We start from the raw sequence: 24,906 nt of genomic DNA, 5'->3' as shown, positions 1-24,906 counted from the left end.
AAGGATCCCTTCAACAATGCAATAATATAAAATAATACAATTTATAAGAGAAAACAAAAGTCAACTGAGACATGAATAAACACATAGTGCAAAGAGAAAGAAATATCTCTTCTTTTTTTTTTTCGCTTTTTCTATATATATTTCAAGACAGGGTTCTAACGTGTCTGGGGAACGGTAATTGGGAATCGCTTCTCTATAGCAAATCCAGTGTAGCTATTGCAGTACCACAAAGTTGACATTATATTTGTGCCTACTATTAATATGAACATCTAATTTATTGTCCATGAAACAGTTGATTTGGTTAGGAGCATGACCCATAGATAGCTATAGATAGATAGCGAGGCATATCTAGTTAGGAAAAGATCTCGGTTTAGCTTCTAAAAATGTGTATTTCGTTGTAGTTCCACAGTTTGCATTTAATTATTTTCTTTCTCTTTTTACAAATAACAAGCACCATATCTTTATCAATAAGGTGGCATTCATTGCATTTGGTTTGTAGAAAACAATGAGGGTAAAATGGTTGTTCCTCAATGCTCCTGCAGAGGGCAGTGATGCCGCATGATGGCTTTAAATTATGGGAAATCCCAGAAGATGAATACTACAGTGCATGAAACATGTTTGACCTTTATTCAATACATTACTGGTAATTTATGTTTGAATTGTATCTTCGGGATACAGATATCAGACTAATGTCATTTGTCAGTCCAGGCATTGTGGTTTTGTTTTTAGTAAAATGTTAGCACCATGATGTAGACTCTTATGTGGTAGAATCCCTACAGCACGAGAGCCGTGTACAACTCATACTTACCTGGCAGGGGAGACACCATGATCAAGAAGGTGGTTCACCCAGGGCGAGCAGTGGCGGCGCCAGAGATTTTTTTCTGGTGGTGCTATGGGGGTGCTCGGCGTTTTACTGAGGGTGCTATGAAATTAGGGTGATAGCATATGAGTCTCATTTTTCTCTACTACAACACCTCCCCACCATATCGTCACATATGTTTACACGTTTGCTCTCTAACGGGTCTTTGGGGTACAAAAAAAGCGCCATTCAAATTGATCGTATTATTATTGTCATTAGGCTACTTCTGACGGACGCGCACAAAGCCGCGTTCATCTCCGACGGTTAAAATGGAGATGTTATAGATAACGTAATCCCAAGTACTGTGTGGATTAAAGTTTGCGCCAGATGACTACCAGGTCACCACTACCATGAGCGACAAATTAAACTAAACATACCAAGTTCAATACACTTCTAACTAAAGACGGCAGATTAAAATGTCAGACAGAATTAACTTAAACAGGCAAAGAGTCAGAAATGCTTTCAAAAAGAGTATATTATTTTAGGTCACAATCAAAACATGAATGAAACCAAACAGTAGGCACTCAAAACCACAATAATAAGAGATCAAAAAGTGTATGATTTTGTGAAGGCTTGATTTAAAATTGACCGATCGCCAGGATTACTGTTACTTAGCCTACTACTCATTGAACAATCACGTTCACGCACGCAACGTGTCTGTGTCGTGCTACGTGAACAATCTGTTTATTTCAATCTGTTATTTTCTTTTGTGATTAAAATATTATTATCACACAATACATTTTATTAAGAACTCAGAATGAAATTAAATAACAATAATAAATAAACCATTATTTTCTTGGGGGTGCTATGGGGGTGCTATGTCCAATCTAGGGGGTGCTCTAGCGCCCCCTAGCCCCCCCCTGGCGCCGCCACTGAGGGCGAGGCTCAGCCATTGCACTTCGGCTGTGCTGACCCGTGCGAATTCCTCAAATGTGGGAATCTCGACTGCATAATTTGTGGTAGTGGGGGACTGCGTTCGCGCTCTCCCCTGACAATTTTGTGGAAATTTAAAAAAGGAAATTATTGCAGCGATTATCATTTGTCAATTGTGTGCGCTCTTACATTTAGAATGCTGGATTATATGGGTGTGACGAGATCTCGTGCCACGATATCTTGCGAGAATAAACTTGACCATATTACCCGTTGCGTTAAAAATCTGTCTCGCGAGATTTGTGAGCTATCCAAACTTCTATTTCTGCCCAGTGGGGGCAGTAATGCGCCTTTGCTACGTCTAGACTGCCAGAACCTAAAGAAGGAGAAGGAAAATTAGAAGAGGAGGAGAAGGGGGGGAAGCAGGGGAAGCAGCCATAACGTGTTCAAAATCCTTCCATATCACGGATATAGTGCATTATATAGGGTGCTCGCTATTTTGTAATGAATTCTCAGTGGTTAATTTCATGCACTATATAGTGCACTTAAAATACCCAAAATGTTAGTGTAGGCCCTACATACGATGTTCCCTACATTTTACTCCCGTATACCACAATGCAATGCGGTCATGTCTTTCCGGAGGAGAAGAAGAAGCTGAATAAACGCGAAAACGAATACATGATGGAGTCTCCGGCTTTCGTTTAGAAATGTCAACAATTTATTTGGGATTTAACATAGAATATTTAACATTCAAAATGAATTAAAAAAAAACGTTAACAAGGAAATGTAACATTCAACAACAATACAACCTCCAGCTTTCCTCGTGAGTGCCCGGTTTGTTTACATGATGATTGTGGGCGCATCTGTCTACGTCACACAAATACTCGGCGCATTTACTGATGCAAATGACGTTTAGAAATGTTCAGCGTAGTGTACGAATTCTCGTTTGTTCGTTCCCTAAATACGACGATCATGCAGTATATCATGAACACTATGTAGGGAATAGTGAGGGAGTGTATAGGGAACGATTTCGAACATAGCTAAACACAGCCAGAATGACGTTGGGAAGTACCCCCCCCACTTTTAAATAATTTGTTTGGCAGCATTTTTGGTACTTTGATTTGGTTTTACACGTAATATTGTATGCACTTGAAAAAAAGAGAATTATTTAATTTAATTTATTTTACTTTAACTTTTATACATTTTAGTTTTAGTTTCAATTCCATGCATGTAAAGAGTTATAATAAAGCATTTCAAAATGCATGTGCAACTCGGTTAAATAAAAGTCTGTTGGTACAGTCATATATTTTGTCATCGTAGTTTTCTTAAAATCTCGTCTCGTCTCATTCTCGTGAACCCAATATCGTGTCTCGTCTCGTGAGCTGAGTGTATCGTCACACCCCTACTGGATTGTCTAGACTAGAGCATATTAAATGGTGTTGTAGCACTACTACAGAATATCTGATCTTCACACGGGTACCAAAATTGACCACCCTGAGTTGCTCCTGTTTGGAATGGTTGAGGTTAGCGTTTTTTCACCCTAGACTTATTTTTTAAGCTATCAAAACCTAACCTACGGGGGAGGATCTTGATGGACACACCAAATGTGAGGCCTCTGGGGTTCTCTGCAGCAGACTTCACAATTGCATGAGGGTAACCCCGCATCTGCCATAACTCTGCGATTTTTAACAAAACCAAAATACCATAAGGTCGGGTAAGCAGAATTTGGAACAAATTGTGGATCATTTGGGCTTATGGTTTGTTTTGCATGACGATTTCAATTTTCCAAAACAATCAACGTACAGCTAAATCTATCCCTATGGACCTGATGGACCCAATGGCAAAAAGATTCAGCTCGTCAAATAAGGCCAAGATACCAAGTTTCAGATTTTTTTATAATACGGGGCACGGACATATAGGTTTGACTACAAGTCATAGCGGCCCCTGTGGTCATAGCGGGACTACACTTTTTGGAGACCTACTTACTTCCTGTCTACAAATGCTAATGAAATTGTACATTTCTCTGGTGTTCAGGTTTGGAGTGGTTGATTTTGCGCTTTTGCCGCAATCAATTAATATATTAAAAAATAATTTTATTGTAAATATTAAAAATAAAAACTGGCTGTAGTGATTAAAACTTTTTTAAAAATTCTAAAATTGTGCACGGTTCTTATAATGGTATTTCTTTGCAATGGGCTAATTTTTTAAACCTGCAACAATGTAGTAGGAGATAATTACTGAAAGTCAGAAGGAAGAATTATAAGATGCATAATAACAGTGTGGCTTGTTTTGCAACTAATAATTGACATTTAGAACCACAAAAATACAGAGGACATTATCTTCATCATAAAGGTGTCCTTCATTGCATTTGGTTTGTAGAAAGAACACAGAAGATTGTTGTTGGTCGTGCGTGTTGGACATATCGATTCTAGACTACATTCCTCAATTCTCCTGTAGAGGGCAGTGTTGCCCCATGAAGGCTATTATTTATAGAAAAATCCCAGAAGAAGAACACAGCAGTGGATGATACAGGTTATACTTTCATTCATTACGTTAATGGTCATTTGTGGTTGAATTATTTCTGCCGGATACCATTAGATCGATTGTAATATGTCAGTCAAGGCGTTGTTGTAATGTTGTCAATAAAATGTTAGCACCATGACGTAGACTCTTATGTGGGAGAATCACTACAGCACGAGCGCCGTGTACAACTCATACTTACCTGGCAGGGGAGACACCATGATCAAGAAGGTGGTTCACCCAGGGCGAGGCTCAGCCATTGCACTTCGGCTGTGCTGACCCGTGCGAATTCCTCAAATGTGGGAATCTCGACTGCATAATTTGTGGTAGTGGGGGACTGCGTTCGCGCTCTCCCCTGATATTATTGTGGAAAATAAATAGTTACATACTAAATATGTCTTATATCCCTCTGAATTCTCTAGAGGACTCGTGATTCGTTTACTAAAGAAGGCATGGTATAATGGTATTTTCACATTAATCAGCCATAACTCAACCATTGCTATCATAATCGGAACCAAAACAATAGCATAATTTTGGGCAGTAGTACGTGGTATTTTGACGAAATTGTGGATAATTTAGGATTACGGTTTGATAAATTTCCAAAACTTTCTTTTTGGAAATGAGTAATAATTATTACTCATTCAAAATGTCCCTTCAAATGCGATTCTCATTGATTGGTGTTAGTGAATAGCAAATCAAAATACATATTTTAAAGAGGTGTTTACACTTATTTCATTCAAGCAAATGGTTTGTTTTATTATTTTTCAGATACCCTTCAGCGCCTGAAAGGTGGGAGAGACCCCACCATTCCTGAAGTCTCAGAACTTAACTAAGCCAACATTTAACCTAGAACTTTTTTTTCCACAATGTATCAGGGGAGAGCGCGAACGCAGTCCCCCACTACCACAAATTATGCAGTCGAGATTCCCACATTTGAGGAATTCGCACGGGTCAGCACAGCCGAAGTGCAATGGCTGAGCCTCGCCCTGGGTGAACCACCTTCTTGATCATGGTGTCTCCCCTGCCAGGTAAGTATGAGTTGTACACGGCGCCCGTGCTGATGCTTTTCTCCAACATGATATTCTACGTCATGGTGCTGACATTTTATTGACAACATTACAAAAACGCCTTGACTGACATATTACAATCGATCTAATGGTATCCGGCAGAAATAATTCAACCACAAATAAAATATATATACATAAATACTACATACTTAAATATACATTATAGAATATAAAGCCTTGTCCTGGAGATCAATGTAAAAGGCATCAAGCTCGTAGTGCAAGAGAATTATTATGCCTGTGACAGAGGTAACGAGTGCATATAGCCTATATATATACACACAAAACAAGATTTTGATGAGTTGTGACATTTGTGATTTGCACATTAAGGAAGTAATTAGTAAGTAGTTTCCAAGAAGGTGCATAAAGATATGTCATGAACTGGAAAAAGAATGATTGCATCTGCTAAATATATACAAAGAACACAGCAAGCACAACAGTAAAAACACCTCTAAAATATAAAATTCAAGCAGTGAGAAATAAGGTGCATAGTGAAATATAATACAAAACGAATGATTGTGTCTGTCAAATATTCATATATATAATATATACAAAGAGCCCAGTGTCAGAGCATTCAAGCGCTGCTCTAAGGGGCCTGGGACTGAGAGGCCAGAAGCTCGTCCACTGCCATATGGAAGTCTGTGATATTTTCAAAAGTCTTTCCAGTGAGGCCTTTTGAAGTAGATAATTTGGATTGCTGACAGTATGTTTTTTTTCCTGTATTTTATGTGTCCTTGAATGGACGGGCCACAAAGTGCGCATGTGTGCTTTTGTACTGTGCTCTGGGGCCGTGTAGCGCCCAGCTCTGTTTTTTTCCTCTTGTACAGAGTAGATCTGGCTTGTGGCAGTGCGGGAGGCGGCAGGAAAACAGGCGGCGGCAGCAGCTGGGGGGGAAGAGCTGGTCTACGGAGTGTCAGGAACACGAACACGGGCTGGTGCTGGGGCTGGAGTCCTGCTGCCGTGGTGACCGTCGCTGTCGCTGTCGCTGCCGCTATTGATTGCTGAGGTTGGGGTGCAGACGTTAGGTTGTCATGCGGCACTTTGCGTTTCCGCGTGCCAGCCAGAGATGGAGTGACCTCATACTGCACTTGAGGTCGGCTGGTGTGCGGCCTCTCATCCGGGAGCTCTGCAGCGGGAGGTAGGCTGGTGCTGGTGATGCTCTGCGGACGCTGGAGGATAGACAAACCTCGATCCGTCACGTTTGTGGCTGAGAAGGCTTCCTGTCTCCTTATGAACTCAGCAACAGATTTGTTGTTCATTTTCAGGATGGGAATCCCTAGTTTGCTGAGTTCAGCGTCATCCACAGTCACTCTCTGTTGCACCCGCTGGTAGAGTGTGGTGATCTGGTGCTTGAGAGGGGAGCCGTGAGCCTTTTTCCTGCAGTCCGGGTGAAGCCAGAGCTGTTTGACGATGCAGTACATCAGCCGGTTGTTCCTGGAGTCAAGCAGGTGGGCGGGAGAGAAGCGCTTGTTGAACTTCAGCTTCTGCACCAAAGAGGCCTCGGCCGGATCTCCGTTGGTGCGGCCAAACAGAGCGTTCCCCCAGCGTGCAGAGTAGAGGCTGTCAAATTGTTGGATGCTGCGGTCGTGGAGGTCAAGCTTGTTCCAGGCGCTCACTACTCTCTCTCTTGTAGAGTCACTAAGAGCAAGCTTTCCCTCCTCCAACGCAATCTCAACAAGAATGCTGCTCAGCTCTTCCACATGCTGGTACCCAGGGAGATGATTGGGGCCGCACACATCCTCCACACACGGGTCGTGCTCCGAAGCCACCACCTGGTCTGTGAGAACCAGATTCCTCTTCAGCGGAGCCAGGTCGTTGCTCTCAGCGTCTGTGGCGTAGCCCACATCATCTTGCGTGGACTCCTCTGTGTCGGCAGCAACCTCCTCTTCATCGTCTTCATCCTCCACAGTCTGAAGCGTCTCTCTGGTTTGAGCGTAATGCTCAGAAGCGCTGAAGGGCTGCGAAGATTGGGCAAAGAGGTACTCCAGCCCAATGCGCTCCTCACCAGCAGGAACTGGAGGCCTGAAGTTGATCACCTCCACCTCGCCAAACAGGTCTTGGCACCGCTTGTTAAGCCGATCTATCAGGGGAGACATGTACACTAGATTTTTTCTGCCCTTCTGGCCTTTAACGCTGCCTGACTCCCGGTCAGAGTTCCAGCGTGCAATGCCACTGAGGAGATATACCTGGAAGGGGACGGCAGAACAGTGGGGCCCTGGGATCATCCGGGGCAGGAAGAAGTGGATCCCCTCCAGGCTGTTGCTTCCTCTCACGGTGGTATAGTATGGCATGCGCACACTGTTGCGGGTGACGACCTTCATGACAGTGTACATGTCTCTCCCTGGGGGATCCTGAATGCACTCCAGGTGCTTCTGCTGGTTCTCCCAGACCCGGTCGATGGCTGCAGCGTCCTTAAACAGAGGGACCTGGTTCTCATCCAGCCCAGCTGCTCCCTTCAGGCTGTTGATGGCTGTCTGCACACGGAGGAAGGACTCCTGGGCTCCCAACGTGATCCTCCTGACAAAGTGGCGGAGATCTTCTTTGCTGACGTAGATTTCAATCATCTCCGCGTCAGTCAGTGAGGCATACCTGGTCGTGTTTCCTGCACGTATGGCCTGGATGAGCAGCGCCATGTCATCCTTATTGTAGGAGAAGACAGCTGCAGAGAGCGCAGACTTAAATAGTGCATATTTAGGATGGTGGTCTGTCCGGACGGCCGCATCGAAGCGCTTTATCCAGTGGAAGATGTCCAGCCGCAGTTACTCCACTGCCCAGTAGCTGAAGAGATGCTCCAAAGAGGAGACACCATGCACCCTGCAGCAGCCACGGTCCACATACATCAGCTCAGGAGGGCCCTCTCCTGCTCTCCTGTAGCGCTCCATGAGGCCGTCAGCCATGGGCTTCAGGCACGTAAGAGACTCCTCGCAGGTGAACACCGACATGAGGACCTGCCCCAGCTCGTTGGCCACGTTGGTGCACCACTCTGCAGTGCCTCTTCCGTGACCTGAAAGCTTCTTGCAGATCTGATGACAGATAAAACACAAAGAAAAGGGAGTCAGACATTTGGTATAGAATAAAGTATTAAAAAATAACTCAGAGGGGTGTATTCAAACTGCTTTTTCAAAAGCTGCCTCCCTTCCATTAATCATTTATCTAGAATTATTATAATCTAAATAATAAACAGCATATCCATCAAAAAACCCTTCCCATCTGCACTAACAATATTTCAAAACTCATATGCCACTACTTTAAATGTGTACATAATGCTGTTATTAATATAACAAATGCAATACTACAAACATAAGTACAATAACTAGTCAGTCTTTGGCTCATACAGTTATTGAAGTATTGATTATTAAATGATGCACATTGAGACACTTGTTAAATGAAACATTTTACACTAATTTTACATTTTACACTTTTTACACTTTTACACTAATTTTACATTTTACATTAAATTTACCTTCCTGGTGGAGTCATACTTGGGGACTTTCCCGAACGTGGACATGATTTGTGTCCGGTAGTCCTCAGTGTGCTCTGCCTCATAGATTAGGTAGGCTTTTCTCAGAAGCCTCGGCGACGGCAGCTCCCAGCGCGTTGGCGGCTTCTGCTATTGATGGCCCAGAGCACCTGGAGCTAGAGAAGTGGATTGTTATATTATACTGTGTGTGTCTGTGTGTGTGTGTGTGTGTGTGTGTGTGTGTGTGTGTGTGTGTGTGTGGAAAAAAACAAATAACTAATCTGACTTACTCATGATGCTTCCAGGTCTGCTGAGCTGACAGAGAAGGGTGGTGTAGAGGTCCTTTCTCTGCAGGTACTCCTCACAGTGACCCTCCTGGACCTGCCTCCACACCTTAACCACGGTGTTGCCCTCAGTCCGATCCCTCATCAGGCGGACAACTTGCTTGTCCACACCGCGTCTGAAATTACAGCACAATCATGTTACGCCAGTGGAACTTTGCTCTGTAGTAAAACTGTTTTAAGATTCAAAATATTGTGAAATAACAAGAGACTCTCACCTTGGTGTTAGGATCGCATGGAACACAGCTTGGTGGGCTGGAGTCAGCTGCTTCAAAATAGCAGCATCCCACGCCAGGAAGCGACCAATCGAATGCTCCTGAGAGCCCTTTGCAGCCTTCCTGCACGCGTTGCAGGCCAGGAGCTCTGTGAGCATGCTGTACCAGCCAGTCATGTCACAGATATGCCTCACTGTGTTTCCATACCCACAGTGCTACAGAAAGGCTGCTTTTTCCCCGGGGCATCCTGACCTGGGACAGCGAAGGCTGTAGCACTCCCACAGGCCTCCAAAAGAAGACACGGCTTCTAAAAAAAAGCGTCTGCAGAGGGCACTCCTCCCCCCACCACCACTCCAGGAATTTCTGGTGGATGGAACCACATGCGATCATCCTTCAGAATTTTCCTGCGAGCGATGGTGAGGTTCTTAAAGAGCCCCCTGTCAGCGTCCTCCTTCAGCCACTTCACGTCAGCACTGGGGAGACCTTGAGGGCCGGACTCCCACTGTTTGTGCCAGCCCTCAAATGACACCTGGTGGAAGACAAAACCGTCATGTACCAGTCACTGAGTGCTCTGACTGTAACGCTGTTCCTGCTGCATTAACATATTAAACAGTATTTAGCTGTATTGTACATGTATTACCTCAGGCTGCGTGACAGTGGCTTCTATTGGCAGTGGCTGTGGCAGTGCCGCAGACTTTGACGTCCTCTTACGAGGACCAGATGGAGGTTCCTTCAAAAAAGTAAGTGTATTAGTATGAACATATATGGAAGTGAGTAAGTGTATAACTATAAACCTGTATGTTAGTGTGACCTATCTATCAACTATGTCTGTACCTGCGATGGTGGAACGGGGTCTGTCTGTGGCTGCTGTGGAGGGTCTGGTGGAGGGGCCATGGCAGTGTCAGCTGGAAGAAAATGAGGACGAAAGCTTAGGAAGCCACAAGGATCATATTGGGTTGAAACAGAAATAAAGAATAATCCTGAAAAGTGCCTTTTAACCTGTTTTATTTTAAACTGATTTAAAGTTTTATATTCAATATATGTACAGTTATATGAGCTTAATGTTGATCTGTGAATGCCATCGATAGAATAAAAAACTGATTTACCTTCAAAAGTGGCGAGAGCCTCTGATAACAATGCATCATCCTCCCAAGGTGACTGGGATGTTGCTGTCGGAGGGGCCACTGAAGCAGACGCTGACGCTGACGGAGGAACCACTGTTTCAGTTGGGACAGGACCAGACAAGGACGAAGATGGTACAGCTGCAGTAGGGGCTTTCTGAGGAGAGTTTCACAAATTACAGTTAAAGTACAGTGAAGTAGTTTTGTCTTATGAACTGCATTCTGCTTTTGAGTAACACCTCAACCTACCGGTTTCTCTTTGTCGAGAATAAATCTCCTGAAGCGCTTCAGTGACTTGGAGCTGATGTCCTCCTCCTTCTTTCAAAGCCACTGGCGAACAGAAGAGAAAGCCTCCTCTGCCATCTTCCTCTCTTGGGCACTGCCAGCTTGAGGGTCGGCATTAAGGCACTTGTGCAGGCTGTACCACTGCCACATCTCCTGAAAGGTGAAGGACTTAAAGCGACCCTGTCCATAAATGGCCCTGTCCACATTTTTCTCCAGGTGGCAGGAGACTGAGGGGAAAAACTCCACATAACGGAGGAGACAGTCCTTCACCCAGTCATTCTCCCTGGTTCCTCCTGTCCTGCCCGGGTCCTGGCTCTCCGCAATATGGCGGTCAAGCAGACTGAAACACACAGAACATGACGTTAAAGTAAGAAATAACGACTTAATGTGATTCTCTGTAGTGAAATATACTCACTATTTTAAGTAGCCCACATCATTCGCTACCAGCCACATGAAGCTTTGGCCTGCATATTTCCCAAAGGGAAAAACCAGCTGGCCAAGGTAGAGCTTCTTTGAGGGCCTGGTAGTAGGGACGAGCCGGCATCTCCTTTTTGCTGAAGAGTAAGACATTGGAATGGTTATTCTTAACTAATTCAGTTTATAAACTCTAGCACACAGGTCAGGTCAGGTGTAAAGTGATATGTATGGTTCATATGCCCATCGTGCTACTGGGATAATAATTCAGATTTATTACCTTCATCACAAGCCGTCTGAAGGTCCTTGGGACCGGCGCTGGCTTGGAAGCCTTTGGGCCTGTGAAAGGCCCTGGCCTCTTTGGTTGCCTTCAGGACACATTGCTGCCTGTCCAGGGGCACAGTGGGGTCCAGAATGGGCAGCACGGGCAGCAATGGGTCCGCAGACGGTCTGCTGCTGCTGGCTGTACCTGAACAAATATTCACCAAAGTGTTTTAAAGTGTTTTGGGACTTTTTCCCCAGGCATTCATTTCATACTATATTTGTAAATGATGACATAATAACATAACAAGTGTTTTCACGCACTGGGCAGTTTATTCTGCTGGCTATACATAACGTATAGACAATGGAAGTATGCATGTTATAACCATACAGACAAAACATGCATGTTATAAACTAACCTGCAGAATGGGTCGCTGCTTCGGAATCCATCCTCAAATACAGCTAATGTGTTGCCTATTAAAGTTCATAGAAACAAAAATCAACGTCAAAATGCTAGGGGGACTGTAGTGTTTTTTCTTGGCCTTTTTTTGAGGGCTGCTATGGCTATGTCGACTTCTGATTCATAAATATACGAGTGGGCTACATATTGATGTAATATTGGCACGTTTAAGTCAAGGTAGGTATGATAGCTTTATAAGAGAAATGAATGACAAATATGGGTCAAATTTGAACGGACAGGGTTGGCCGGCGTCGGGGCACTGATTTGCGGATCGACCGTAACGTTGAATCAATATACGATAGTAGTACATTAACGGGGACACTTTCAACCTACATTTATCGATATACTTTTTAACAGTAACTAAGCAAAATGTATCGAGAGTAGGCCAAACTCCGCTCGCTGGCGGACTCGGAGTTTGGCTATGTAAATGAGGCCGAATGGCCGTCGGCAGCACATTAACATATGAATAAACCCAAAGATAAACAAGTTCATTCACGGAAAAAGTCATTGAATAAACCTACATTAAAAAACATAGTTTTGTATGGCTAAGTTGTTGACATGAAGCGAACGAGGCTGGTTGTATTAGGGCAAAGTAGCCTCCGCAGTGAGTGGGAAGAAAAAAGGGGCAAAAATACATTAATAAGCTAGGTACGACAGATATGATGAATGAAAAGCACTCGGTGGGAACGAGAAGCACAAGCCGAACATATAAGTTAGTATTATTAGTAGGAATGCGACTCTTACCGGGTGAAACGGTGGTGACTTTTTACCTTTTTCCATTCGGCTGAACTCGCTCGGAGAGCGTCAAGTGCCAACGTCGGGGAGGGGGAGGGCTCTAGGGAACTGTAGACTCCGCGCCAATGGAAGGCCGCCATTGTCTACACTTCGGAGGAGAGTTTAGACTCCGAGCCAATGGGCGGCCGCCATTGTCTACATTTCTTTTTCCTCTACATTAATGACAATGATTTGCTTAATGTAGAAGAAAAAGAAATTTGAAGCCTGAAAGCATGATAGTTTACGTTAGAACTGTAGCAAGTTTCCTTGCATGTGTTTTATGAGTTATGAAAGTGGATTATAAGTACTTTTCTCATCTTTGCAGAGTTTCAATGGGAGAGATTGTAGACCGGACACCTGTCAATCAAACACCTCCCTCTATTGGCAGAATCTGATCATGACTGTGTGTGACTGGTGAGCTGTATTTGTATCGACTGTCTGTATCTGTTTTCATATTTATATTGTATATTATTTATTAAACCTGTATATATGTACATATCTTCTGTATGCTCACTTAGAATTATGGTTGCAATTATACTGTGTAATTGCCAGTCTTTTGTAATATCTGTATCCTGCATGATACAGATTTACTTTGTTTTTGTGGTGTTCAAAGCCATATTGTTTTCTGAACACCACACAAACAAAGTAGTTTAACCTTTGCCCTCATGCAAACTCCACATTGAAAGGTTTAAAAACGGCAAAACAACCTGTATGGAAAGCTATCACTGGTGTGGATCTGTTTACATTAAAAGTGCCTTAGCAGAGCTTAAGTACAGCTTATCACCTTTATGTTTGTTGCTACTGTAATAGGGGGATGTTCTGGATGAGGAAATGACTGTCTTATCTTGTCATGTTTATGATTTTTTATATTCTGTTAATTGTTGTATGAAAATAAAGGTCAGAGAGGTTTATTGGAGTGCAATTTTTGTTTTTTTAATAACTCACATTTTCAATAATAAAATAGGTTGTCACAGGTTTATAAACACAGGTGTAAAAAAACATAAATAATTGTAATATTAGCTTAAAATATAAATCTAAAACAGCAATGACAACCAAGATAAAGATTAAATATACATTATAGAATATAAAGCCTTGTCCTGGAGATCAACGTAAAAGGCATCAAGCTCGTATAGTGCAAGAGAATTATTATGCCTGTGACAGAGGTAACGAGTGCATATAGCCTATATACATACACACAAAACAAGATTTTGATGAGTTGTGACATTTGTGATTTGCACATTAAGGAAGTAATTAGTAAGTAGTTTCCAAGAAGGTGCATAAAGATATGTCATGAACTGGAAAAAGAATGATTGCATCTGCTAAATATATACAAAGAACACAGCAAGCACAACAGGAAAAATCGGCAGCACATTAACATATGAATAAACACAAAGATAAACAAGTTCATTCACGGAAAAAGTCATTTAATAAACCTACCTTAAAAAACATAGTTTTGTATGGCTAAGTTGTTGACATGAAGCGAACGAGGCTGGTTGTATTAGGGCAAAGTAGCCTCCGCAGTGAGTGGGAAGAAAAAAGGGGCAAAAATACATTAATAAGCTAGGTACGACAGATATGATGAATGAAAAGCACTCGGTGGGAACGAGAAGCACAAGCCGAACATATTAGTTAGTAATATTAGTAGGAATGCGACTCTTACCGGGTGAAACGGTGGTGACTTTTTAACTTTTTCCATTCGGCTGAACTCGCTCGGAGAGCGTCAAGTGCGTGGCGTCGTCCTCTTCGTAGACGTGTAACTGGAATGGGAGGCCATTTAAGCAAATGTCAGGATGAATCTCACCCTCAATCCCCCACTTCCAGCAAATAAGCATTCTACATTCTCACATTCTCGAAGGACACAGGAAGAGCGAAACGGCAGTGCACTGTTTGAGCGTCTGTGTAGCCGCAGACACTGGAGCGTTGTGATAGGCTACTGACTCTACACACTTTTGACCGATAATTATGAACGTTTGATTGGCTGAGAGTGTTGCACATTTGGAGAATACGTTCAGGAGCGTTGCACAAAAATAATCGCCGTTTGTGAATAACGCACACAGATACGCCGATCTCACACAGAATATTTTGTTTTTTACATGCTTATCAGGGGAGAGCGCGAACGCAGTCCCCCACTACCACAAATTATGCAATCGAGATTCCCACATTTGGGGAATTCGCACGGGTCAGCACAGCCGAAGTGCAATGGCTGAGCCTCGCTATGGGTGAACCACCTTGTTGATCATGGTATCTCCCTTGCCAGGTAAGTATGAGTTGTACACGGGCAGGGCGGTCGACACACTCCCACGTGTGCTCATGTGAGTGACGGGTTGCATAGCATTTCGACTGCCATGCCATAATAGTTACAATCATTTCGCCTTTTACCACAAATTAACTTTGAGGTTAATTTAAAAAGATCAACCAAGTCAGCAGGACAAGTTAAACTGGAAGACAATGTTTTCTATAACTGTGTTGTCTTCCCATCGTGCAACGCGACAATCGTGGCCTTGTGACCCGCACACACGTCGTGGGAACGAGAAGCACAAGCCGAACATATTAGTTAGTAATATTAGTAGGAATGCGACTCTTACCGGGTGAAACGGTGGTGACTTTTTACCTTTTTCCATTCGGCTGAACTCGCTCGGAGAGCGTCAAGTGCCGACGTCGGGGAGGGGGAGGGCTCTAGGGAACTGTAGACTCCGCGCCAATGGGAGGCCGCCATTGTCTACACTTCGGAGGAGAGTGTAGACTCCTGGCCAATGAGCGGCCGGCAAGTGTAGACAAGTGTAGACTCCGAGCCAATGGGCGGCCGCCGTTGTCTACATTTCTTTTTCCTCTACATTAATGACAATGATTTGCTTAATGTAGAAGAAAAAGAAATTTGAAGCCTGAAACCATGATAGTTTACGTTAGAACTGTAGCAAGTTTCCTTGCATGTGTTTTATGAGTTATGAAAGTGGATTATAAGTACTTTTCTCATCTTTGCAGAGTTTCAATGGGAGAGATTGTAGACCGGACACCTGTCAATCAAACACCTCCCTCTATTGGCAGAATCTGATCATGACTGTGTGTGACTGGTGAGCTGTATTTGTATCGACTGTCTGTATCTGTTTTCATATTTATATTGTATATTATTTATTAAACCTGTATATATGTACACATCTTCTGTATACTCACTTAGAATTATGGTTGCAATTATACTGTGTAATTCCCGGTGTTTTGTAATATCTGTATCGTGCATGATACAGATTTACTTTGTTTTTGTGGTGTTCAAAGCCATATTGTTTTCTGAACACCACACAAACAAAGTAGTTTAACCTTTGCCCTCATGCAAACTCCACATTGAAAGGTTTAAAAAAGGCAAAACAACCTGCATGGAAAGCTATCACTGGTGTGGATCTGTTTACATTAAAAGTGCCTTAGCAGAGCTTAAGTACAGCTTATCACCTTTATGTTTGTTGCTACTGTAATAGGGGAATGTTCTGGATGAGGAATTGACTGTCTTATCTTGTCATGTTTATGATTTTTTATATTCTGTTAATTGTTGTATGAAAATAAAGGTCAGAGAGGTTTATTGGAGTGCAATTTTTGTTTTTTTAATAACTCACATTTTCAATAATAAAATAGGTTGTCACAGGTTTATAAACACAGGTGTAAAAAAACATAAATAATTGTAATATTAGCTTAAAATATAAATCTAAAACAGCAATGACAACCAAGATAAAGATTAAATATACATTATAGAATATAAAGCCTTGTCCTGGAGATCAACGTAAAAGGCATCAAGCTCGTATAGTGCAAGAGAATTATTATGCCTGTGACAGAGGTAACGAGTGCATATAGCCTATATACATACACACAAAACAAGATTTTGATGAGTTGTGACATTTGTGATTTGCACATTAAGGAAGTAATTAGTAAGTAGTTTCCAAGAAGGTGCATAAAGATATGTCATGAACTGGAAAAAGAATGATTGCATCTGCTAAATATATACAAAGAACACAGCAAGCACAACAGGAAAAATCGGCAGCACATTAACATATGAATAAACACAAAGATAAACAAGTTCATTCACGGAAAAAGTCATTTAATAAACCTACCTTAAAAAACATAGTTTTGTATGGCTAAGTTGTTGACATGAAGCGAACGAGGCTGGTTGTATTAGGGCAAAGTAGCCTCCGCAGTGAGTGGGAAGAAAAAAGGGGCAAAAATACATTAATAAGCTAGGTACGACAGATATGATGAATGAAAAGCACTCGGTGGGAACGAGAAGCACAAGCCGAACATATTAGTTAGTAATATTAGTAGGAATGCGACTCTTACCGGGTGAAACGGTGGTGACTTTTTAACTTTTTCCATTCGGCTGAACTCGCTCGGAGAGCGTCAAGTGCGTGGCGTCGTCCTCTTCGTAGACGTGTAACTGGAATGGGAGGCCATTTAAGCAAATGTCAGGATGAATCTCACCCTCAATCCCCCACTTCCAGCAAATAAGCATTCTACATTCTCACATTCTCGAAGGACACAGGAAGAGCGAAACGGCAGTGCACTGTTTGAGCGTCTGTGTAGCCGCAGACACTGGAGCGTTGTGATAGGCTACTGACTCTACACACTTTTGACCGATAATTATGAACGTTTGATTGGCTGAGAGTGTTGCACATTTGGAGAATACGTTCAGGAGCGTTGCACAAAAATATTCGCCGTTTGTGAATAACGCACACAGATAGGCCGATCTCAGACAGAATATTTTGTTTTTTACATGCTTATCAGGGGAGAGCGCGAACGCAGTCCCCCACTACCACAAATTATGCAATCGAGATTCCCACATTTGGGGAATTCGCACGGGTCAGCACAGCCGAAGTGCAATGGCTGAGCCTCGCTATGGGTGAACCACCTTGTTGATCATGGTATCTCCCTTGCCAGGTAAGTATGAGTTGTACACGGGCAGGGCGGTCGACACACTCCCACGTGTGCTCATGTGAGTGACGGGTTGCATAGCATTTCGACTGCCATGCCATAATAGTTACAATCATTTCGCCTTTTACCACAAATTAACTTTGAGGTTAATTTAAAAAGATCAACCAAGTCAGCAGGACAAGTTAAACTGGAAGACAATGTTTTCTATAACTGTGTTGTCTTCCCATCGTGCAACGCGACAATCGTGGCCTTGTGACCCGCACACACGTCGTGGGAACGAGAAGCACAAGCCGAACATATTAGTTAGTAATATTAGTAGGAATGCGACTCTTACCGGGTGAAACGGTGGTGACTTTTTACCTTTTTCCATTCGGCTGAACTCGCTCGGAGAGCGTCAAGTGCCGACGTCGGGGAGGGGGAGGGCTCTAGGGAACTGTAGACTCCGCGCCAATGGGAGGCCGCCATTGTCTACACTTCGGAGGAGAGTGTAGACTCCTGGCCAATGAGCGGCCGGCAAGTGTAGACAAGTGTAGACTCCGAGCCAATGGGCGGCCGCCGTTGTCTACATTTCTTTTTCCTCTACATTAATGACAATGATTTGCTTAATGTAGAAGAAAAATAAATTTGAAGCCTGAAACCATGATAGTTTACGTTAGAACTGTAGCAAGTTTCCTTGCATGCGTTTTATGAGTTATGAAAGTGGATTATAAGTACTTTTCTCATCTTTGCAAAGTTTCAATGGGAGAGATTGTAGACCGGACACCTGTCAATCAAACACCTCCCTCTATTGGCAGAATCTGATCATGACTGTGTGTGACTGGTGAGCTGTATTTGTATCGACTGTCTGTATCTGTTTTCATATTTATATTGTATATTATTTATTAAACCTGTATATATGTACATATCTTCTGTATACTCACTTAGAATTATGGTTGCAATTATACTGTGTAATTGCCTGTCGTTTGTAATATCTGTATCGTGCATGATACAGATTTACTTTGTTTTTGTGGTGTTCAAAGCCATATTGTTTTCTGAACACCACACAAACAAAGTAGTTTAACCTTAGCCCTCATGCAAACTCCACATTGAAAGGTTTAAAAAAGGCAAAACAACCTGTATGGAAAGCTATCACTGGTGTGGATCAGTTTACATTAAAAGTGCCTTAGCAGAGCTTAAGTACAGCTTATCACCTTTATGTTTGTTGCTACTGTAATAGGGGAATGTTCTGGATGAGGAATTGATTGTCAAATCTTGTCATGTTTATGATTTTTTATATTCTGTTAATTGTTGTATGAAAATAAAGGTCAGAGAGGTTTATTGGAGTGCAATTTTTGTTTTTTTAATAACTCACATTTTCAATAATAAAATAGGTTGTCACAGGTTTATAAACACAGGTGTAAAAAAACATAAATAATTGTAATATTAGCTTAAAATCTAAATCTAAAACAGCAATGACAACCAAGATAAAGATTAAATATACATTATAGAATATAAAGCCTTGTCCTGGAGATCAATGTAAAAGGCATCAAGCTCGTAGAGCAAGAGAATTATTATGCCTGTGACAGAGGTAACGAGTGCATATAGCCTATATACATACACACAAAACAAGATTTTGATGAGTTGTGACATTTGTGATTTGCACATTAAGGAAGTAATTAGTAAGTAGTTTCCAAGAAGGTGCATAAAGATATGTCATGAACTGGAAAAAGAATGATTGCATCTGCTAAATATATACAAAGAACACAGCAAGCACAACAGTAAAAATCGGCAGCACATTAACATATGAATAAACCCAAAGATAAACAAGTTCATTCACGGAAAAAGTCATTTAATAAACCTACCTTAAAAAACATAGTTTTGTATGGCTAAGTTGTTGACATGAAGCGAACGAGGCTGGTTGTATTAGGGCAAAGTAGCCTCCGCAGTGAGTGGGAAGAAAAAAGGGGCAAAAATACATTAATAAGCTAGGTACGACAGATATGATGAATGAAAAGCACTCGGTGGGAACGAGAAGCACAAGCCGAACATATTAGTTAGTAATATTAGTAGGAATGCGACTCTTACCGGGTGAAACTGTGGTGACTTTTTACCTTTTTCCATTCGGCTGAACTCGCTCGGAGAGCGTCAAGTGCGTGGCGTCGTCCTCTTCGTAGACGTGTAACTGGAATGGGAGGCCATTTAAGCAAATGTCAGGATGAATCTCACACTCAATCCCCCACTTCCAGCAAATAAGCATTCTACATTCTCACATTCTCGAAGGACACAGGAAGAGCGAAACGGCAGTGCACTGTTTGAGCGTCTGTGTAGCTGCAGACACTGGAGCGTTGTGATAGGCTACTGACTCTACACACTCTTGACCGATAATTATGACCGTTTGATTGGCTGAGAGTGTTGCACATTTGGAGAATACGTTCAGGAGCGTTGCACAAAAATAATCGCCGTTTGTGAATAACGCACACAGATACGCCGATCTCACACAGAATATTTTGTTTTTTACATGCTTATCAGGGGAGAGCGCGAACGCAGTCCCCCACTACCACAAATTATGCAATCGAGATTCCCACATTTGGGGAATTCGCACGGGTCAGCACAGCCGAAGTGCAATGGCTGAGCCTCGCTATGGGTGAACCACCTTGTTGATCATGGTATCTCCCTTGCCAGGTAAGTATGAGTTGTACACGGGCAGGGCGGTCGACACACTCCCACGTGTGCTCATGTGAGTGACGGGTTGCATAGCATTTCGACTGCCATGCCATAATAGTTACAATCATTTCGCCTTTTACCACAAATTAACTTTGAGGTTAATTTAAAAAGATCAACCAAGTCAGCAGGACAAGTTAAACTGGAAGACAATGTTTTCTATAACTGTGTTGTCTTCCCATCGTGCAACGCGACAATCGTGGCCTTGTGACCCGCACACACGTCGTCCTCTTCGTAGACGCGTAACTTGAATGGGAGGCCATTTAAGCAAATGTCAGGATGAATCTCACACTCAATCCCCCACTTCCAGCAAATAAGCATTCTACATTCTCATATTCTCGAAGGACACAGGAAGAGCGAAACGGCAGTGCACTGTTTGAGCGTCTGTGTAGCTGCTGACACTGGAGCGTTGTGATAGGATACTGACCCTACACACTCTTGACCGGTCATTATGACCGTTTGTGATTGGCTAGAGTGTTGCACATTTAACAAGTATATTAGTTCAAATAGTTTATGATTGATTGAGGCATGTCTAATCGAGATAATGTAAATTTGGATCGGTAAACAACTGAACATGTCTGGTTGATATTCCTTCAGAATGATAAATATAACAAATAATTAAACCCAGCAGAGGGCGCAAATGCAACACACTCCGAAATATATGGGCGAGAAGATGTTGGACTTTGTCATTGAGACCACCAGCATGGAAACATGTATTGAGTTATCTAAAAGCAACAGGTTTATTTGACAGATTATCATTTAATCTGTTGTTTTCTATCTATATGATTTTGTTTATTTACTTTCGTTCGTTTGCATAGTTTATAACGTATAACCTCCATCGAAGCTCTAAAACAAACAGTAGGTGGCGGTAATGCACCATATTGGTTTGCCAGCCGCCAAAGAAACTCAAAAGAAGAAGAAGACTTTGTCCTTACGGATCGTGAAGAGGGACATATGCCCCTCCAATTAGCTTAGCTTTGTTTTGTCTCTGCCGCTTTGGACATGGCAGCGCACCTAAAAAAGCGCGTTTATGAGGAATATTCCAAAGTGATTCAGGTAGCAACCTTTTTAAAGGCCTTTACATCATTCGTTATTCTTGTTTTCAATAGGTTTACGTTCAAACCACACTGCACTAGCTAACGCTGAACGTCTCGTTGTTCCTATGCTTCTTATACTCATGTCCCTTATTAAAACAGAAGTTACCAACAATAATAATAGTTGATAGTCACACAAGGCTCGAACTGCAGTAGACAGTACTAACAGTAATGTTTTAGTCCACTCATTGGAAACTCGTAGTTATAGTTAGCATGTGTGAAAGATCCCTTCCCACAAACATGTATTCGGTTCTTGCGAATTTCTAGTGGTGGTTCCACTTGTTATGAATGTGTTATGAATGTATACATATGATGATGACACATTTGTTTTGTGGCTTTCAGCTAATCACTACGCTATCATCTGTTCAGCTCAATTACTCTTTGCAAGTGTGATAGGAAGACCATGGTGTATCTGCGAACGTCATATGACTCATATCTTCAGAATGACCAAAATGACTTTTATGACATGTTTATAGTGCAATTAAAACACATTTGTGGACAACGCACGTAACATTTGGATATGCATTTCGAGTGTGTGTTTACATATTGGGCCTCGGGTGGATTTGTTTTTTTGTCGTCAGATTCCCCCAGAGGAAGCGCCGCAGAAAAAGCTCCGTCTCTCCAAGCCCAGTAAGTCCGCGGCTCTGCACATCGACCTGTGCAAAGCCTCCGGCTCCACCGAGGCATTGCAGTACCTGCTGCAGTTCGCCCGCAAGTCCGTTGAGGCAGACAGCGTGGAGGGAGTGATCCGAATCCTGCTGGAACACTACTACAAGGCAAGAAGCCTCACGTGTCTCCCTGGTTTCAAATAATTGATGACTGACACGGCACCTTGATTTGAGTGGCTTAATTTACTTAACTTTAATAATAGACATGAAGAGGAAGAAACGAAGGAGCCGTAAACAACTGTTGGGCAGGATGAAGATTGCCATTGAATGCCATGATCCTGGTTATCTTGTGGTGATGTGGAGCTAACTGAACTGCTCTGCCCTCCCAGGAAACGGACAACTCTGTGAGGCTAAAAATCGTCTCCCTTCTGGGTCTCCTCTCCAAGACCAAGGGCTTCAGCCCCGACTGTATTGTAGACGATGCCATCAATGCCCTCACCACAGAGAGTAAGACACGCCTCCTTCTGCTGCTACTTGAGGTTAAAAAAACAACAACAACGCAATTCTAAGTGTGTGTGTGTGTGTGTGTGTGTGTGTGTGTGTGTGTGTGTGTGTGTGTGTGTGTGTGTGTGTGTGTGTGTGTGTGTGTGTGTACACACATAGAGTCCCACCAGGTTCTCGCCCAGCTGATGGACACGCTGCTGGTGATTGGTTCTCGGCTGCCTGACAACCTGTCAGTCAGACAGAGGCTAATAGAGATGGCCTGCAAGGTAAAAACACCCCCATACCAATCAAGGTCATACTTACCTGTTCACTTCATAAACTGGGTCAATCAATTAAGACCCAATCCCATTTCTACCCCTTACCCCTTCAAAACAAGGGGGAGGGGTATGGGGAAGGGGTAAGGGGTAGAAATGGGATTGGGCCTAAGACTCAACACACTCTGTCTCTGTCTCCATGTGTGAGCAGCACCTGGCTGACACGTACTTTGGGGTGAGGAACAAGTGTCTGGAGGTTCTGGGCCACCTCGGCACCGTGGACTCCCCTCTGAGCCGAGACGGAGAGGCCCACCCGTCTCTGAGTGGTACGCTCGCACTCCGCCGCCCGCTGGTCCTTACATGGCTTCATGTTATTTCGCTGTGTGGTAGGGCTGCTCGATATGGGAAAAATCATCATCACGATTATTTTGGTCAAAATGAAATCACGATTATTTTTTGAGTTTGAAAACATGATAGATTTATTCAGCATATCTCTCCCAAAAAATACTTTGTAACTGAGAGCTTTAAAATTTCGACTTAAAAAAATACACAAAATGGTCAAAAATATTTTTTTTCAAATCTAATAAAAATGTAGATATTTATCCAGCTGTTCTTTCTATAATACATTCAATAAACAAAAATCTAAGACTTGATTATATTAGTTTTGTGATCGTTTGACGCTAAAATAGAAATCAGGATCGAAATTCGATTAATCGCTCAACCCTGCTGTGTGGCGTTAAGTTGTGGTTGGGATTACATTTTTGTGTGTTCAAAGCTGTGTTATTAGTCAATTCCAAGCTGTTTGCCATATGCATGCTATTTACAGTGAATCACATGCTACGGTGCTTCACGTTGTTTTGGGTTCATAGCTGTGTATCAACGGAAATGTGTTACGAGCAGCCTGTTATACAGTCGGGGTGTTGAGGGTATCAGAGTGTGTTGGAAAGTGTGAATTACTGATCTGTATGTGTGGTGTGTTATACGCATGAGGTCGTCTGTTAATCTCTGTCGTCTGATTGGTCGGCAGGGCTGAGGGATGTCCAGAGTGTCATCAGTGACTACTTTGGTGACCAGGAGCCCCGAGTACGCACAGCAGCCATCAAGGCCATGGTAATCCCCGCCTCCGGCCTACTGGGCCCCGGTTATACTGGTTATACTGGTTATACTCTGAGGCTGTTTTCACACCTGAGCTGCTTGGTCCGCTTTAATAGTACTTCCCAAAATATTACGGTTCAGTTTGGCGAACTCGAAATAATAAAAACAATTCTGCCAGGTTATAGGCAGGTATAAGTTTACGCTTCCTCGATCAAAAGTAGTCACTGTCAGAAGTGGTGCGATGAGGAGGTGAAAGCCCACGTTGAAATGGTTGGATGACTATGTAAATATATCGCTCGTGATCACTGGTAAAACATATTAAATTATTAAATATTAATTTAATATGTTGGCCGTGAGGCATTTGTATACTATGTTTTGTTCGCCGAACCACGTCCGGTGTGGGGGCTAACTGAACCACCTGACAGAAAGTATCCACTTCACCCCTGAGTCTACCCAACTATAGATGTGGAAGAGCCCTAACAAGACGTATTGTTTGTGCTCTGTTTTCAGCTGCAGCTCCACGAGAGAGGAATGAAGATTAATCAGATTATATACGAGCAGGTCTGTGTCTCTGTATTCGTATTCATGTTTGCATGTGTTATTCAATGTGTGCGTGTTAATGTGTGTGTGTGTGTGTGTTACGGTGTGTGTATTCATATGCGTGTGTGCGTGTGTGTGTGTGTGTGTGTGTGTGCAGGCCTGTCGCTTGCTGTCTGATGACTACGAGCAGGTGCGATCAGCTGCGGTGCAGATGGTGTGGGTCCTCAGCCAGCTGTATCCAGAGAGGTAAGTGCCCCGATGCTCCCTGTCCCACAGATGGTACTCCCTGTTTTAATGCTTCAGATTCATTGCTTTGCTTTGCCGTCATCCAATCAGCATTGTGCCAATCCCATCGTCCAATGAGGAGGTCCGACTGGTAGACGACTCGTTCGGGAAGATCAGTCACATGGTCAACGACGGATCCTGGATGGTCCGGGTGCAGGCCGCAAAAACACTGGTGAGACAGTCAATGGTACAAGTCGGGGTTAGACAGTGAATACAGGGCATTGAGGAGCATGTAGGGGTTAGACAGTGAATACAGGGCATTGAGGAGCATGTA

General features: G+C 42.9%; 2 protein-coding genes, 5 non-coding genes and 1 pseudogene across 9 annotated transcripts in view; 3 read left to right on the top strand and 5 right to left on the bottom strand.

Annotated features, from left to right (window-relative positions):
- The first annotated feature begins 1,647 nt into the window (after positions 1–1,647).
- On the top strand, positions 1,648–1,850 carry LOC130406765 (U1 spliceosomal RNA; annotated as a pseudogene).
- A 2,593-nt stretch (positions 1,851–4,443) lies between these two features.
- Positions 4,444–4,607, top strand: LOC130406756 (U1 spliceosomal RNA). The gene has a single exon (XR_008904509.1). It is a non-coding gene; the product is annotated as a U1 spliceosomal RNA (small nuclear RNA).
- A 514-nt stretch (positions 4,608–5,121) lies between these two features.
- On the bottom strand, positions 5,122–5,285 carry LOC130406755 (U1 spliceosomal RNA). The gene has a single exon (XR_008904508.1). It is a non-coding gene; the product is annotated as a U1 spliceosomal RNA (small nuclear RNA).
- A 4,331-nt stretch (positions 5,286–9,616) lies between these two features.
- On the bottom strand, positions 9,617–12,659 carry LOC130406032 (uncharacterized). 3 transcript variants are annotated; one of them, XR_008904393.1, is made up of 7 exons: positions 11,830–11,924; positions 11,430–11,618; positions 11,151–11,289; positions 10,700–11,075; positions 10,436–10,607; positions 10,164–10,234; positions 9,617–9,858 (listed from the first exon to the last, which is right to left on the bottom strand). XR_008904393.1 is itself a non-coding variant. In XM_056611397.1 (6 exons), exons 2-6 carry the CDS (start codon positions 11,858–11,860, stop codon positions 9,637–9,639), a joined length of 603 nt encoding a protein of 200 aa, XP_056467372.1. In that variant the 5' UTR covers positions 11,861–11,884; positions 12,615–12,659; the 3' UTR covers positions 9,617–9,636. The 3 variants fall into 3 exon arrangements, 2 of the variants coding, with proteins under 2 accessions (XP_056467372.1, XP_056467373.1); XM_056611397.1 differs by lacking the exons at positions 10,436–10,607; positions 10,700–11,075; positions 11,151–11,289 and adding exons at positions 9,970–10,059; positions 12,615–12,659 and having other exon boundaries at positions 11,830–11,884; XM_056611398.1 differs by lacking the exons at positions 10,436–10,607; positions 10,700–11,075; positions 11,151–11,289 and adding an exon at positions 12,615–12,659 and having other exon boundaries at positions 11,830–11,884.
- Positions 12,660–14,745: 2,086 nt separating this feature from the next.
- LOC130406763 (U1 spliceosomal RNA) lies at positions 14,746–14,909 on the bottom strand. Its single transcript, XR_008904515.1, has one exon. It is a non-coding gene; the product is annotated as a U1 spliceosomal RNA (small nuclear RNA).
- A 2,493-nt stretch (positions 14,910–17,402) lies between these two features.
- Positions 17,403–17,566, bottom strand: LOC130406761 (U1 spliceosomal RNA). The gene has a single exon (XR_008904513.1). It is a non-coding gene; the product is annotated as a U1 spliceosomal RNA (small nuclear RNA).
- A 2,491-nt stretch (positions 17,567–20,057) lies between these two features.
- On the bottom strand, positions 20,058–20,221 carry LOC130406760 (U1 spliceosomal RNA). The gene has a single exon (XR_008904512.1). It is a non-coding gene; the product is annotated as a U1 spliceosomal RNA (small nuclear RNA).
- Positions 20,222–21,171: 950 nt separating this feature from the next.
- Positions 21,172–24,906, top strand: part of ints4 (integrator complex subunit 4) — an 11,894-nt gene continuing 8,159 nt past the window's right edge. Inside the window, exons 1-9 of the mRNA XM_056611389.1 lie at positions 21,172–21,308; positions 21,928–22,122; positions 22,344–22,461; positions 22,618–22,724; positions 22,924–23,038; positions 23,740–23,822; positions 24,318–24,368; positions 24,505–24,593; positions 24,684–24,804. Coding sequence (XP_056467364.1) covers positions 21,255–21,308; positions 21,928–22,122; positions 22,344–22,461; positions 22,618–22,724; positions 22,924–23,038; positions 23,740–23,822; positions 24,318–24,368; positions 24,505–24,593; positions 24,684–24,804 — 933 coding nt within the window. The 5' untranslated portion in view covers positions 21,172–21,254. The remainder of the gene's footprint in view (positions 21,309–21,927; positions 22,123–22,343; positions 22,462–22,617; positions 22,725–22,923; positions 23,039–23,739; positions 23,823–24,317; positions 24,369–24,504; positions 24,594–24,683; positions 24,805–24,906) is intronic.

This window comes from Gadus chalcogrammus, chromosome 16 (genome assembly GCF_026213295.1).
Source record: "Gadus chalcogrammus isolate NIFS_2021 chromosome 16, NIFS_Gcha_1.0, whole genome shotgun sequence".
NCBI lineage: Eukaryota > Metazoa > Chordata > Actinopteri > Gadiformes > Gadidae > Gadus > Gadus chalcogrammus.
This window is presented reverse-complemented; position numbering and strand designations above follow the sequence as displayed.